This window comes from Chiloscyllium plagiosum, chromosome 23 (assembly GCF_004010195.1).
Source record: "Chiloscyllium plagiosum isolate BGI_BamShark_2017 chromosome 23, ASM401019v2, whole genome shotgun sequence".
NCBI classification, from domain to species: Eukaryota; Metazoa; Chordata; class Chondrichthyes; order Orectolobiformes; family Hemiscylliidae; genus Chiloscyllium; species Chiloscyllium plagiosum.
This window is the reverse complement of record NC_057732.1, coordinates 3,325,718-3,341,059: the sequence shown is the minus strand read 5'-3', so window position 1 is coordinate 3,341,059 and position 15,342 is coordinate 3,325,718. Positions and strand designations below refer to the sequence as shown.

General features: G+C 41.5%; 1 protein-coding gene across 3 annotated transcripts in view; it reads left to right on the top strand.

Annotated features, from left to right (window-relative positions):
• Positions 1 to 15,342, top strand: part of vezt (vezatin, adherens junctions transmembrane protein) — a 111,001-nt gene that overhangs the window by 73,655 nt on the left and 22,004 nt on the right. For all 3 annotated transcript variants that reach the window (XM_043713311.1, XM_043713313.1, XM_043713312.1), the window contains exons 7-9: positions 3,192 to 3,339; positions 5,393 to 5,724; positions 9,288 to 9,481. In XM_043713311.1, the coding sequence (XP_043569246.1) occupies positions 3,192 to 3,339; positions 5,393 to 5,724; positions 9,288 to 9,481 (674 nt within the window). The remainder of the gene's footprint in view (positions 1 to 3,191; positions 3,340 to 5,392; positions 5,725 to 9,287; positions 9,482 to 15,342) is intronic.

The window sequence follows — 15,342 nt, the reverse complement described above, 5'->3', positions numbered from 1 at the left end:
CGTGTACTGTCTGGAATTTACTTGAATGAGGAGAGATCAGATTGAGGTATTCAAGATGATAAAAGGTATGGATAAAATAGATTTGGAGTGGATGCTGCTTCTTGTGGGACATTCTAGGACAAAACAGCGTTGAGGAGAAATTACTTCACCCAAACAGTTGTGAATCTGTCGAATTTGCTACCCCAAAGTGCGATGGATGTTAGAGCATTAAGTAAATTTAAGGAGGAGTTAGACAAATTTTTAATTGTCAATGGGTTGAAGGGATATGGAGAGAAGACAGGAAAAAGGGGGAAAGGAGCATATCAGCCATGATCGAATGGGTGAGCAGACTTGATGGGTCAAATAGTCTAATTCTGCTCCTATATCTGAGGAACTTACGAATCTAGTTGTGACAGGTTAAGCCACAGAATGTACCAGTGACCCAGAGTTCCATGAGCAGTGATATCATTGTTATAGGATACATTGCTAACAAGGGCTCCGGGAAGCAGGGTGGAAGTTTGAGTCCTGGGTATTGGGTTGCCACACCTCCCACCCTGTGGAGTGGGCATCTTCCCTGAATTAGTCCAGCAGTGTCATTTCATTCCATTGCTTCTGTGATATGTTATGGACCAAGCCAGACCCCCTCAAAACATTTTAAGAGCATAGCCCAGACCCTAACTTTTCTAGTTGTTTCAAGCAGATGTAAGGTGGATATCCCAGGAGTGATGCAGCTGGTCAACCCACTTGGTCTCAAATAAAACAGAATTATTTACATATCACCAAAGAAAACAAACAAAAGAAAACAGAATTTAGAATGACAGTGCTTTGAAAACGCGACCAACATGATATCTCACGTAACTTAACAAAGACTTGTTCCAATTTCCTGCAACATCCCATAAACACACTCCTTGGCAAAAAGGTAAACTCCAAAACCGGTTTTTACAGGCGAGAGATGTCAGAGAGAACCAGCCAGGGATCATTGGCTGAAGCATGGGACCTCTTTTTTTTTTCCCCAGCAGCTTCTCCGGCTTTGCAGCTTAAAAAACTAAACCAAACTAGAAAAATTCCTGAACTGGGAGAACTGGCCACTCCCCTTGCATTGTACAAGTGTTTTTATTTTAATAAGCCTAAAAGCCCTTTTCGTTGAGAGCTGCCTAAGGCAGTATCTGTTTGCCATATCAAAGTGGCCTAATCCCAGACAAATTAGAACCTCTGCTTTTTACTACTCTTTTTGAAGAAAAACAAGGACAACATTACTTTGTTAGGAGTAGCATCGTCACAGCTGTTAGATGGTTCTTTGCACTACATCATAGTGATTGATGTACACGATAAATGTGCCCTACTTTTAAAACAGTAACCTCTAGTTCGAAATTCTCCCAGACAGTGAAATGGCCGCTTCACCTGGACTCTATCATCACCCCAGGTTCGTGTATACTTCAATCAAGTCCCTTATTCTTTTTAACTTCAGTGATACAAGTCTAACCTATCCAATTTTTCCCACTTCAGACAACCCACCCATTCCTAGTTGTTAGTCTGGTAAACCTTCTCTGAACTGCTTTTTCATATAAAAAAAAGTGACCAGTACTGTACAAATTACTCCAGATAAGGTCTCACCAGTATACTATATAACTGAAGCATAAACACCCTAAAATTCACAGGGTGACACAGTGGCCCAGTGGTTAGCACTGCTGCCTCACAGTGCCAGGGACCTGGGTTTGATTCCAGCCTCGGGCGACTGTGTGGCATTTGCACATTCTCCCCGTGTCCTCCGGATGCTCAGATTTTCTCCCACAATCCAAAGATATGCAGGTCAGGTGAATTGGCCATGCTAAATTGCCCATAGTGGATGTGTAGGTTAGGTGCATTAGTCAGGGATAAATGTAGAGTAATAGGTAGGGGAATGGGTCTGGATTGGTTCCTCTTCGGAAGGTCAATGTGGACTTGTTGGGCTTTCCCCTAGCAATAAACAAAAACATTCTACTAGCTTTCCTAATGACTTGGTGTGCCTGCATAATAGCCAATTCATCCATTTGGACAGCCATTGGTTCCTCTTCGGAAGGTCAATGTGGACTTGTTGGGCCAAATGGCCTGTTCTACACTGTAGGCATTCTATGATTTCCCCTAGCAATAAACAAAAACATTCTACTAGCTTTCCTAATGACTTGGTGTGCCTGCATAATAGCCAATTCATCCATTTGGACAGCCAAATCCTTTGGCATCTCTGAACATTGCTGCTTCCCAATATTTAGTTAATGCATTTCTTTTCGATGCTTTCTGCCAAAATGGGCAATTTAACAGTTTGGCAGGAAGAATTGAAATAAAACACCTTCCAAAATGTTCCATGAAGAGAAAGCAAAGTTAAGTTTTTCTTCAGTTCTGAAGAAGGGCCACTGGACACAAAATGTTAACTTTGCAGGTTTACAGTTGCTGTCAGACCTGATGAGTTTTTCCAGCAATTTCTGATTTTGTCCCTAACTTTTCATTTGAGAACGAAGTACTAGTGATGCTGTAAATCTGAAACTAAAAGAGAAAATTGTGGAGGAAAGATCTTCAATCTGAAATATTAATACTGTTTCTCTCCAAGTTGTTACAAGACCTGCTGAGCTTTTCCAGAATTCTGTGTTTATATTTCAATTTTTGAGCCTCATCTACAGACTAAAATTGTTCTTTGTCTCTATGTTGAAAGACTGTCAATGGAAATCAGCCTCTCAGAAATCAAGTATCTTAAATCCACGTATTCCTCCAGTTTCATTTGCCTACTACTGATTATCGAAGGGTGATAAAAACAAGTATTTTCCTTTTTACAAGTGAAGTTTTACTCCATATACATGACCTTAAAAAATATGCACATCACTATTTTGTTTAAAAACTTGTATTGAGATTTACTAATTATGGCTTAACTCTATTGTCTTTATTTTAGACCAAGACACAAGTATGTTTTAAAAAACATGTTTGAACAGAGTTTAGTTTCAGTAATTAGCTAATTTCACTTTATAGTATTATCCAGTAGTCTAACTCATACAGTATTTTTCAATTGATTATATTTTTAACTTTTGTTCCAAAGAACATGCTGTAATAAATTGGTCGAAATAGGTCAAGTCTGAATATGTTGCTTTGATTTGTTTATTTACTCTGATAAGACATGAGTATGGCTCAGAGAACAGTTTGCAGGCTGACAATGACTTGTTATAATGCCTTAATTATTATTAAACCTATCCTCTGAACTCTGAAATTGATAACGTGACTAATTACCTCTCTGCAATCCCAATAAATGAGCTTGGCATGGGACTCGACAAAGACCTTGTGTCTGAGGAGGAGGCCCAGGAGCTGACAGATTGTTACAGTCTCAAGGACTTAAAGGTGTGTGGAGCATTACAATCTAAGGTGGAAAAGACATGTTATACTTAATCAAAGTAAAACTTTTACATATTAATGTTTTTTTAAGTTCACTGCAACATGAATTTTATGGGAATTTAGATAAACACATGAAGGAGCAATGAATCAGTTGAAGTCAGACAGGATGTACCTCAAGTGGAGCACATTCACCGGAAAAGACCAGATAGGCCTCTCTGTGTGCTATGAAGGTAATGTGTAGTAGAAACGTCTCCCAATCAAAGGTTCCTTCAAGCAGATTAACCTTAATGGAGAATTAGCTACAGTCAGTTCTGCTATTACACGGTAGTCCTGTTCTTGTGCAACTCTGTGATATAAGAAAATCTCATAATAGCAGGACCATTTAAACTAATGGGGCTGGAATTGCGTTATAACTATTATATGCTTTAAAAACAATGTCCCCAATTCGTCAATCGTGGATTAGCAATTTGCATTAACAAAACGTGCATTATAGAAGAACAACCTATATTTTATCTCCAGAGTAAAAACACCTTTAATACCAGAGATATGACTTTTATGAATGGTATTTTCTTTCCACAGTGACAATACTATGATTTTAAGAAGTGTATTTTGTCATGCAGAGAGGTTGAGACAGAGGTGTCGAGTGATCTGTTCCAGGCCAATAACATAACCAGTTTGTGAGGCCATGGGGTTGTTTTTACAAGTTGGAACAATACAGGCAGCCCAAAGAGGTGGGATCAAACTCCCTCAGAACCCAGACTTTAGTTTAATGTTCAGTAGCAGTTGAGGTTTAGGAATTGCTACACATTTCTCCCTGCTACAATTTTCTCTTGAAGTTCTATCCTCCTGGACTAGAGAATTGCATTTGAGACAATCTATATTACTGAATTTGACTTTGCTAAGGGTGTGTTTATGCAATGTTACTATATTGGAACAGTTGCTGTTTAGTTAAATAATCTATTATTAAGTTTTCCAGTAGGGTTAAGTTATTGCAATTCTTCTTTCTTTTGTTTGTATTTTAACTAAAGCGTAAGAATAAAATGTGTTTTACTTCAAGTCTGGTAGTCTGACCAATCAAATTGCATCCTTACACTTGCCTTTAAAATTAAGAAAAAGTTGGAGTCTGGCCATTTAAAATATTTTGAGGGGGTTTGGTCTAGTGCATAACACCAAAAGCACTGTTTTTAGTTGCACTGTTTAATTGCTTATTTTACTGTGCTGCCAACTACTGGCTTCAGTACATAAAATCCTTACAGTGTGGAAGCAGGCCATTCAGCCCATTGAGTTCACACCAACCCTCTGATGAGCATCCCACCCAGACCCACCTTAACCCATAACCCTGCACTTCCCACACCTAACCTACAAATCCCTGGAAATTATGGGCATCTTAGCAATGAGCAATGTACCTAAACTGCACATCTTTGAACTAGTTTTAATCTCTTTGTATGGAAGTGCCTGGACTCATTGGTGCAGCATGGTGGAGTTCACAGCAGCCCATGCTATGAAGGTGCAATACCTAGGTTTGTCCCTGCAAGCTTTCCTGCTGTCAACAGTGAAAAAAGCTAAGCAAAGGTCAAGTAGTTAATCCACAGGAAGAGAGAATCAGAAGACAACACGTGCTCACTCTTCTGTCTTCCTCAAGAGGAAAACAAAGAAAAAACATTGTTACATCTCACAAATATAATACAAGATGGGAAGCAACTGTGTAATTTCTGATGAATCCATTCAGTAACAATCCTGCATATGTGCAGTTAGTGAATTATAATAGTCTGAAATGGGATAAATTTACATGTTTGTTTACATTGTGCATACAAGTTTCAAATACATAGTGCAGGTCCTAGTTGTACCAGGAATAAATAGAATAGATAAAATTCTTCACTTTAGGGTAATTGTTCTTTACAGTGGCAAATATGGTACTGCATGTTTTAAAATGATTATGCCTGTCATGTTGCTCGAATGAATTCAGCAAAATTATTCAGATTATACAGACCACTAAATAACTCTATTGATTTTGGTAGATATTTTCATGTTTCACTGAAGTATAACTCATTCTGCACAGGTACTGTTTCAGCTTTGGGTAGGTCAAAGCTCAGAGTTCTTCAGGCGCCTGGCTTTGTTATTATCTCCAGTCCAGGCTGCATCCAAATCCCATATTACTGCAGAGCACTTGGCACACCATGTCGTTGCAGAAGTAACCCAGAATGTACCTCATGTCCTTACAAGTTGCCTTGAAGAGTTGAAACACAGCTATGACTTCCACAGATATTGGCAGGTACAGCACCTATCTAATTTAGAACCATCAAATAAGACCAAACAACAATCAAGGGAGCTGACGAATGTATACACCGTGATGCGTAGCCTGCAGCTCCACCTTAAAGCGCTACTAAATGAGTAAGTTCATGCATTTAACAGAAATATTGTGTTATGTTAATATAATATTGGTATCACTGTCTTCTTATAGATCTGTATTGACTAATTTGATGCAGTATTCTATAATATTACTGTCAGTGTTCTGCAATAATAGAATCTCAAAATCATTGTTTGGATCAGAACATGGTCTATCTGAAAATGTTTTAAGTTTCCTGCAATTAATTCAGTTTGTATTTGCTATTATTCTGAAGAATTCAAAAAAGGGAGGAGAGCTCTGCCAGTTAATCATGGTTCCTTTATGCATGTAACTTAATTGCTCCAATTCTTTTCTTTTTTTATTTATTCATTTTTTAGGGGAATGTTGGCATCGCTGGCTGGCCAGCATTTATTAGCCATCCCTAGTTGCCCTTGAGAGGTGGTAGTGAACTGCCTTCTTGAACCACTGCAGTGTACCTGCTGTGAATTGACCCACAATGCCCTTAGGGAATTCCAGGATTTTCACCCAGCGACAGTGAAGGACTGTGATATATTTCTGAATCAAGATGGTGAGTGACTTGGAGGTGAACTTAAAGGTGGTGTTCCCAAATATGTGCTACCCTTGTCCTTCAAGGTGAAAGTGGACATGGGTTTGGAGGGTGCTGTCTGAGGACCTTTGGTGAATTTCTGCAGTGTATCTTGTATATAGTACACACTGCTACTATTGAACATCAGTGATGGAGGGAGTGGATGCTTGTGGATGCAGTGCCAGTCAAGCAGCTGCTTTGTTCTGGATCGTGTCTTGAGTGTTGTTGGGGCTGTACTCATCCAGGCAAGCAGGGAGTATTCCATCACACTCCTGACTTGTGCCTTGTAGATGGTGGGCAGGCTTTGGGGATTCAGGAGATGAGTTACTTGTCACAGTATTCCTCACCTCTGACCTGCTCTTGTCACCACTGCGTTTATGTAGTAAATCCAGTTAAGTTTCTGATCAAGGATAACTCCCAGATATTGATAGTGGTGGTTTCGGTGATGGTAACACCATTGGGGCAGTGGTTAGATTTTCTCTTGTTGCTGATGGTCATGGCCTGGCATTTGTGTGGTGCAGATGTTATTTGCCACTTCTCAGCCCAAGCCTGGATATTGTCCAGATCTTGTTGCATTTAGACACAGACTGTTTCAGTTTCTGAGGAGTAGCAAATGGTGCTTAACATTGTGCAATCATCGGCGAACATCCCCACTTCTGACCTGATGGAGGGAAGGTCATTGATGAAGCAGCTGAAGATGTTTGGGCCTAGGACACTATCCTGAGAAACACCTGAAGAGATATCCTGGAGCTGAAATGATTGACCTCCAACTACCACGGCCATCTTTCTATGTGTCAGGTATGACTGTAACCACCAGAGAGTTTACCCTCTGATACCCATTGATTTCAGTTTTGCTCGGGCTCCTTGATACCTCAAGGTCGAATGCAGCCTTGATGTCCAGGTCTGTCACTCTCACCTCACCTCTGGAATTTAGTTCTTCTATCCACATATAAACCAAATGAGGTCAGGAGCTGAGTGGCCCTGGAGAAACCCAAAATGGGCATCGCTGAGCAGGTTATTGCTGAGCAGGTGCTGCTTGTTAGTATTGTTGATGATACCTTCCATCACTTTACTGATGATCGAGAGTAAAATGATAGGGTGGTAATTAGCTTGTTTGGATTTGTCCTGCTATATAAGTACAGGACATACTTGGGCAGTTTTCCACATTCTTGGGTAAATGCCAATGCCATAACTGTACTGAAACAGCTTGGCTAGGGGAGCGGCAAGTTCTGGAGTACTATTGCCAGAATGTTGTCAGGGCCTGTAGCCTTTGCGTATCCAGTGCCTCCAACAGTTTCTTGACATCACATAGAGTGAATCGAATTGGCTGAAGACTGATGTCTGTTATGCTGGGGACCATTGGAGGAAGCAGAGATGAATCATTCGCTCGGCGCTTATGGCTGAAGATTGGTACAAAAGCTTCAACCTTACCTTAGGCACTGATGTGCAGGCCTCTTCCATCATTGAGGATGGGGATAGTTGTCGAGCCTTTTCCTCCAGTGCATTGTTTATTCGTCCACCACCATTCACGACTTGATACGGCAGGACTGCAGAGCTTAATTCTGATCCATTGGTTGTGGGATTGTTTAGTTTTGTCTGTCACTTTCTGCTGATCCTGTTTGGCATGTAAATAGTCCTGTTTAGTAGTTTCACCAGGTTGACACCTCATCTTAAAGTAAACCTTGTGCTGCTCCTGGCATGCCCTCCTACACTCTCCATTAAGCCAGGGTTGATCCCCTGGGTAGATGGTAATGGTTGAGTGAGGAATATGCCAGGCCATTAGGTTACAGATTGTGTTTGAATATAGTTGATGGCCCACAGCGCCTTGTGGATGCCCACTCTTCAGTTGCCAGGTCTGTTTGAAATCTGTCCTATTTAGCATGGTGATAGTGCCACCCAACACAATGGAGGGTATTCTCATTGTGGACTTGGTCTCCACAAGAACTGTGCATGGTCACTCTTAATGAAACTGTCATGGAGAGACGCATCTGCAGCCGGCAGATTGCTAAGGATGAGGTCACGTATGTTTTTCCCTCTTGTTGGTTCCCTCACTACCTGCCCAGACCCAGTCTAGCAGCTAAGTCCTTTAGAACCTGACCAGCTCGATCAGTAGTACTGCTGCCGAGCCACTCTTGATGGTGAACATTGAAATCCCCCACCCAGAATATATTTTGTGCCCTTGCCATCCGCAGTGCTTCCACTAAGTGTTGCTCAACACAGACGAGTCCCAATACATTAGCTGAGGGAGGATGCTATGTGATAATCTGCAGGAGGTTTCCTTGCCCATGTTTAACTTGAAGCCACAAAACCTCATGGGGTCCAGAATCAATGTTGAGGACTCTCAGAGCAGCTCCCTCCCTCCCTCTAGAATGTATCATCACCTCTGATACAGAGGTGTGCCATCACCTCTGCTAGATCTGTCCTGCTGGTAAGACAGGACATATCCAGGGATGACGATGGTGTTATCTGGACCATTATCTGTCAGGTATGATTCCATGAGTATGACTATGTCACGCTGTTCCTGACTAGTCTGTGAGACAGCCAATTTTGGCACTGGCCCCATATGTTTGCAGAGTCGAAAGAGCTCTTTTCTGTTGCCTAGGTCGATGCCAGCTGATCCATCCAGTTTCATTTCTTTGAGACTTCTTGGTACAACTGAAAGGTTTGCCAAGTCATTTCAGATGGCAACTGAGAGTCAACAGCATTGCTGTGGGTCTGGAGTCACATGTAGGCCAGACCAGGTGAGGATGGCAGATTTCCTTCCCTGAGGAATATTAGTGAACCAGATGGGGTTTTTTTCGAACAACTGACAATGGTTTCACCATCATAATTAGATCTGCCATGGCAGGATTCGAATTTGGGTCCCCAGAACATTATCTGAGTATCTGAATTAATTTTCTGATGACAATACCATTAGACCTGCCTTCCCATATTGTTGTTGTTATTCTTATTGTTTCATGAGCTGTTTTGTGTCTGTAAATGTGTAATAAAATGCATTCATAATACCTTCCTGATACACAGGGTTATTTCTTTAGAGGATTGTCTGGAAAAGTTCCATGAATCCCAGGAACAGGATAAACTAACACAGGAAGTGTACCGTGATCTGCATCAGAAATTTAAACTGATTCAACCACATATGGAAGCAAGCATAAATTGCTGGGATGAGACAAGTAATCTGGTGGATAAACTAGTACACAAGTCTTTGGGCAGTAAAGGTAATAGTATAATAACAAAAAAATCGAGATTGTAAAGATGGCTATGTATTTAATGTATGAGGTATAATGCTCCACTATTTTGGTCCTACTCTTGGGCACTTCCTGCCTAAAACACTCCACCCCTCTCCAATCTAAAAAAAACCTTCTCAAAGGCCAATTTTTCAATCAAATTAGAATTACAGTCTTGATTTATCCGTTCCTGGTTCACTATACATTTTATTCTGCCGATGTTTTCATTTTGACTCTTTGTTAAAGGCATTGTATAAAATAATGAAGATTATTACTGAAATAGTGTTTCTGCATACATTGAAACAAAGCAGGGAGCTTGTGTTTAGAATTAGTGACTTGGAATTTTTTAAGCCATTGACAATATTCTGTGTAATGCATTTGCCAAGTTAATAGGTATGAATAATGACCTTCCAAATGACTCTTGTTGAAATCCTATTCAATCTGCTTGAAGGTCAGTTTAAAACTGTGTGAGAGTGCAGCGTGTGTCACAATTCCTGGTTGTCAGTTAGAAAACAGAACTAACATCATTCCAGCTACTGACAGTTGTTTCTGGTCCAGTAAAGTGCAGCTCTAAATTTCCATTTTTTTGAACTGGAAGATATTTTAGTTGCAAATGATTTAACTATTCAGCAAGAACAGTCTGCAAAGTGATAGTCCTTGAAAGAAAGTTCTACATTTAAGGTTAAATAGTGTCTTGACCAACACTTAATGCCACTGCCTTGTCTGTCTGTTACTTTTTTGTAAAAAATGCTTCTTATTTTTAATTAGAAACTAGCTTGCAAGATTGGAATTGAAGCTTTTCTAAATTTCTTTTATTTAAAATAAAATCAAATTGAAAAATGTCACCAAACTGCCAATAAACCTACCCTCTCCTTGTTTTGAAATTCTGTTCCATTGTTCATATCCTATTAATGGAGGCTTACAAGAAAATCATAAGTATTGTGTGCAGATTCCAACCACTATTGTATGGACAACATCCCTCCACCACTTAGAGTCATAGAGTTGTGTAGCAGGGAAACAGGCCCTTCGGTCCAATACGTCCATGCAGATCAGATATCCCAACCCAATCTAGTCCCACCTGCCAGCACCCGGCCCATATCCCTGAAAACCCTTCCTATTCAGACCCCTTTAAATGTTGCAATTGTACTAGCCTCCACCACTTCCTCTGGCAGCTCATTCCACACATGCAGCACCCTCTGCCTGAAAAAGTTGCCCCTTAGGTCTCTTTTATATCTTTCCTCTCTCACCCTAAACCTATGCCCTTTAGTTCGGGGCTCGCCCACCCCAGGGAAAAGACTTTGTCTACTTTCCCTATCCATGCCTCTCATGATTTTATAAACCTCTGTACGGTCATCCATCAGCCTCTGACCTTCCAGGGAAAGCAGCCCTGGCCTATTCAACCTCTCCCTATAGCTCAAATCCTCCAACCATGGCAACATCCATGTAAATCTTTTCTGAACCCTTTCAAATTTCACAGCATCTTGCTGATAAGACGGAGACCAGAATTGCACGCAATATTCCAACAGTGGCCTAACCACTGTCCTGTACAGCTGCAACATGACCTCCCAACTCCTGTACTCAATACTCTGACCAATAATGGAAAGCATACCAAATGCCTTCTTCACTATCCTATCTACCTGCAACTCTACTTTCAAGGTGCTATGAACCTGCACTCCAAGTCTCTTTGTTCATCAACACTCCCCAGGACCTTACCATTAAGTATACAAATCCTGCTAAGATCTGCTTTCCCAAAATGCAGCACCTCGCATGTATCTAAATTAAACTCCATCTCCATCTTAGCCCATTGGCCCATCTGATCAAGGTCCTTTGGTCTCTGAGGTAACCTTCTTCGCTGTCCACTACACTTGCAATTTTGGTATCACCTACAAACTTATTAACTATACCTCTTATTCTCACATCCAAATCAGTTATATAAATGACAAAAAGTAGTGGACCCAGCACCGATCCTTGTGGCACACCACTGGTCACAGGCCTCCAGTCTGAAAAACAACCCTCCATCACCACCCTCTGTCTTCCACCTTTGAGCCAGTTCTGTATCCAAATGGCTAGTTCTCCCTGTATTCCATGAGATCTAATGTTGCTAACCAGTCTCTCAGGGGAACCTTGTCAAATGCCTTACTGAAGTCCATATAGATCATGTCCACTGCTTTGGCCTCACCAATCCTCTTTGTTACTTTTTCAAAAAACTCAGTCAAGTTTGTGAAACATGATTTCCCACGCACAAAGCCATGTTGACTATCCCTAATCAGTCCTTGCCTTTCTAAATTCGTGTAAATCCTATCCTTCAGGATTCCCTCCAATGACTTGCCCACCACTGACGTCACGCTCACTGGTCTATAGTTCCCTGGTTTGTCCTTATCACCCTTCTTAAACAGTGGCACCACATTAGCCAATCTCCATTTTTCTGGCACCTCTCCTGTGACTATTAGTGATACAAATATTTCAGCAAGGGGCCCAGCAATCACTTCCCTAGCTTCCCACAAAATTCTAGGGTACACCTGATCAGCTCCTGGGGATTTATCCACCTTTTATGCATTTCAAGACATCGAGCACTTCCTCTTCTGTAATATGGGCATTTTTCAAGATGTCACCATCTATTTCCTCACGTTCTATATCTTCCATGTCCTTTTCCACAGTAAATGCTAATGTAAAATACTTGTTTAGTATCTTCCACATCTCCTGTGGCTCCACACAAAGGCTGCCTTGCTGATCTCTAAGGGGCCCTATTCGTTCCCTAGTTACCCTTTGTCCGTAACGTATTCGTAAAAGCCTTTTGGATTCCCTTTAACCCGATTTGCCAAAACTATCTCATGTCCCCTTTATGCTCTCCTGATTTCGCTCTTCAGTATACCCCTACTGCCTTATAGTCTTCTAATGGTTCTCTCAATCTCTCCTTCTATACCTGACATATGCTTCCTTTTTCTTAACCAAACCCTCAATTTCTCTTGTCATCCAGCGTTCCCTACACTTACCAGCCTTTCTTTCACCCTAACAGGAATATATTGTCTCAGGACTCTTGAAATCTCATTTCTAAAGGCTTCCTAATTTCCAGCTGTTCCTTTACCTGCAAACATCTGTCCCCAATCAGCTTTTGAAAGTTCTTGCCTAATACTATCAAAATTTAGCCTTCCTACAATTTCACATTTCAACTGTTAGATCTGGTCTATTCTTTTCCATCACTGTTTTAAAACTAATGGAATTATGGTCGCTGACCCCAAAGTGTTCCCCCACTGACACCTCCGTCACCTGCTCTGCCTTATTTCCCAAGAGTAGGTCAAGGTTTGCACCTTCTCATGTAGGTACATGCGCATACTGACTCAGAAAATTTTCTTGTGCACACTTAACAAAGTCCTCTCCATCTAAACTCTAAGACTGGGACTGTCATAGTGTTATGTTTGGAAAGTTAAAATCCCCTCCCATAACCACCCTATTATTCTTACAAATAGCTGAGATCTCCTTATAAATTTGTTTCTCAGTTTCCCTCTGACTGTTAGGGGGGTGTCTATAATACAATCCCAATAAGGTGATCATTCCTTTTTTATTTACAAGTTCCACCCAAATAACTTCCCTGGATGTATTTTTGGGAATATCCTCCCAAAGTACAGCTGTAATGCTATCCCTTATCAAAAATGTCACTTCCCCTCCTCTCTTGCCTCCCTTTCTATCCTTCCTCTAGCATTTGTATCCTGGAACATTAAGCTGCCAGTCCTGCCCATCCCTGAGCCATGTTTCTGTACTTGCTTTAATATCCCAGTCCCATGTTCCTAACCATGCCCTGAGTTGATCTGCTTTCCCTGTTAGGTTCTTGCAGGTGAAGTCAGCAGGGACACTAGTGGTGATCCTTACCTCCGGCATCCTGCAAGAGGAGCATGCAACTGCCCTAGCTTCTATCTCCTCTGCTCTAAACTGCTAAAAGAGATTTTTAAAATGCCTTACCTAACCAATCCTCCACTGAGAGTCATTTTTTTTGGTTAGAGGGGGAGGTCAGGTGATAGATATTACACAGAAAGGGAAAGTGTCACTTAATTGACAGCTTGGCTCTGTAATCTGTTCTGTTAATTTCACAGTTTTTAACTTAAACAATAAAGAGGTTTCAAGTGCTTACAGTTTCTGCTATTGAACATATATATATATGAGGCAAGTGGAATGTGTATGATCTGGGGGTGGTGGATAAGGGATTTTCCATTATAACTGTAATGAAGTCCTAAAGCAGCAAGCCTGACCTTTTAAACAGCCTGCCTCAGCACCTGGTAAGCTCCAAACACTTGCTACGAGAGGGACGCCCAACTCCAGTTAGCAACATAACCACAAAAAAGCACGCACTTACACATATAGGGATTCTCTCATCCTGACACAAACAGATTAATTCACACAAACACAAAGACACTGACACACACATACACATTCTCACTTTCTCTCTCACAGTCTTGTGCGCGCTCTCTTGCTCTTGCTTTCGCTCTCTCTCTTTGACTGTTATACATGTACACACGTACACCAGCACACAGAAATCTCATCCTTGCAGACATTTTCACGCAAAATTTCCAAACACTGTCAACTGAAATCCAGCCTGATATCAGGTAACACGTCACACACATCTCGAATTATATTCTCCATTCACCACCCAACTCCCAAAACAATCATTGAGGCTGAGTGTCAATGAAAGTCTTACATTGGATATTGGTAGATCTTGTCAGGCAAGGATATTAACACATATTAAAGTCATAGAGTCATACAGCATAGAAAACGCCCTTCAGCCCACTATATCTATGTCATCCAAAAAACTAACCCTATTTTTCTGTACTTGGTTCGTAGCCTACTAGGCCAGAGCATTTTAAATGGTCATCCAGGTATTACTAAAATGTTGCAAGAGTACAGCATCCACCACCCTCTCAATAGACAATAGGTGCAGGAGTAGGCCATTCTGTCCTTCGAGCGTGCACCACCATTCCATATGATCATGTCTGATCACCCTTAATCAGTATCCTGTTCCTGCCTTATTTCCATAACCCTTGATTCCACTATCCTTGAGAGCTCTATCCAACTCTTTCTTAAATGAATCCAGACTGGGCCTCCACTGCCCTCTGGGGCAGAGCATTCCACACAGCCACCACTCTCTGGGTGAAGAAGTTTCTCCTGAGCTCTGTCCTAAATGGTCTACCCCGTATTTTTAAGCTGTGTCCTCTGGTTCGGCACTCACCCATCAGCAGAAACATGTTTCCTGCCTCCAGAGTGTCTATTCCTTTAATAATCTTATATGTCTCAATCAGATTCCTTCTCAGTCTTCTAAACTCAAGGGTATACAAGCCTAGTCGCTCCAGTCTTTCAGCGTAAGGTAGTCCCGCCATTCCAGGAATTGACCTCGTGAACCTACGCTGCACCCCCTCAATAGCCAGAATGTCTTTCCTCAAATGTGGAGACCAGAACTGCACAAATATTCCAGGTGTGGTCTCACCAGGGCCCTGTACAGCTGCAGAAGAACCTCTTTGCTTCAATACTCAATCCCTCTTGTTATGAAGGCCAACATGCTATTAGCCTTCTTCACTACCTGCTGTACCTGCATACTTACCTTCATTGACTGGTACTGAAAATGTGTTGCTGGAAAAGCGCAGCAGGTCAGGCAGCATCCAAGGAATAGGAGAATCGACGTTCGGGGCATAAGCCCTTCTTCAGGAATAAGGGCTGAAGAAGGGCTTATGCCCGAAACGTCGATTCTCCTGTTCCTTGGATGCTGCCTGACCTGCTATGCTTTTCCAGCAACACATTTTCAGCTCTGATCTCCAGCATCTGCAATCCTCACTTTCTCTTCATTGACTGGTGTACAAGAACACCCA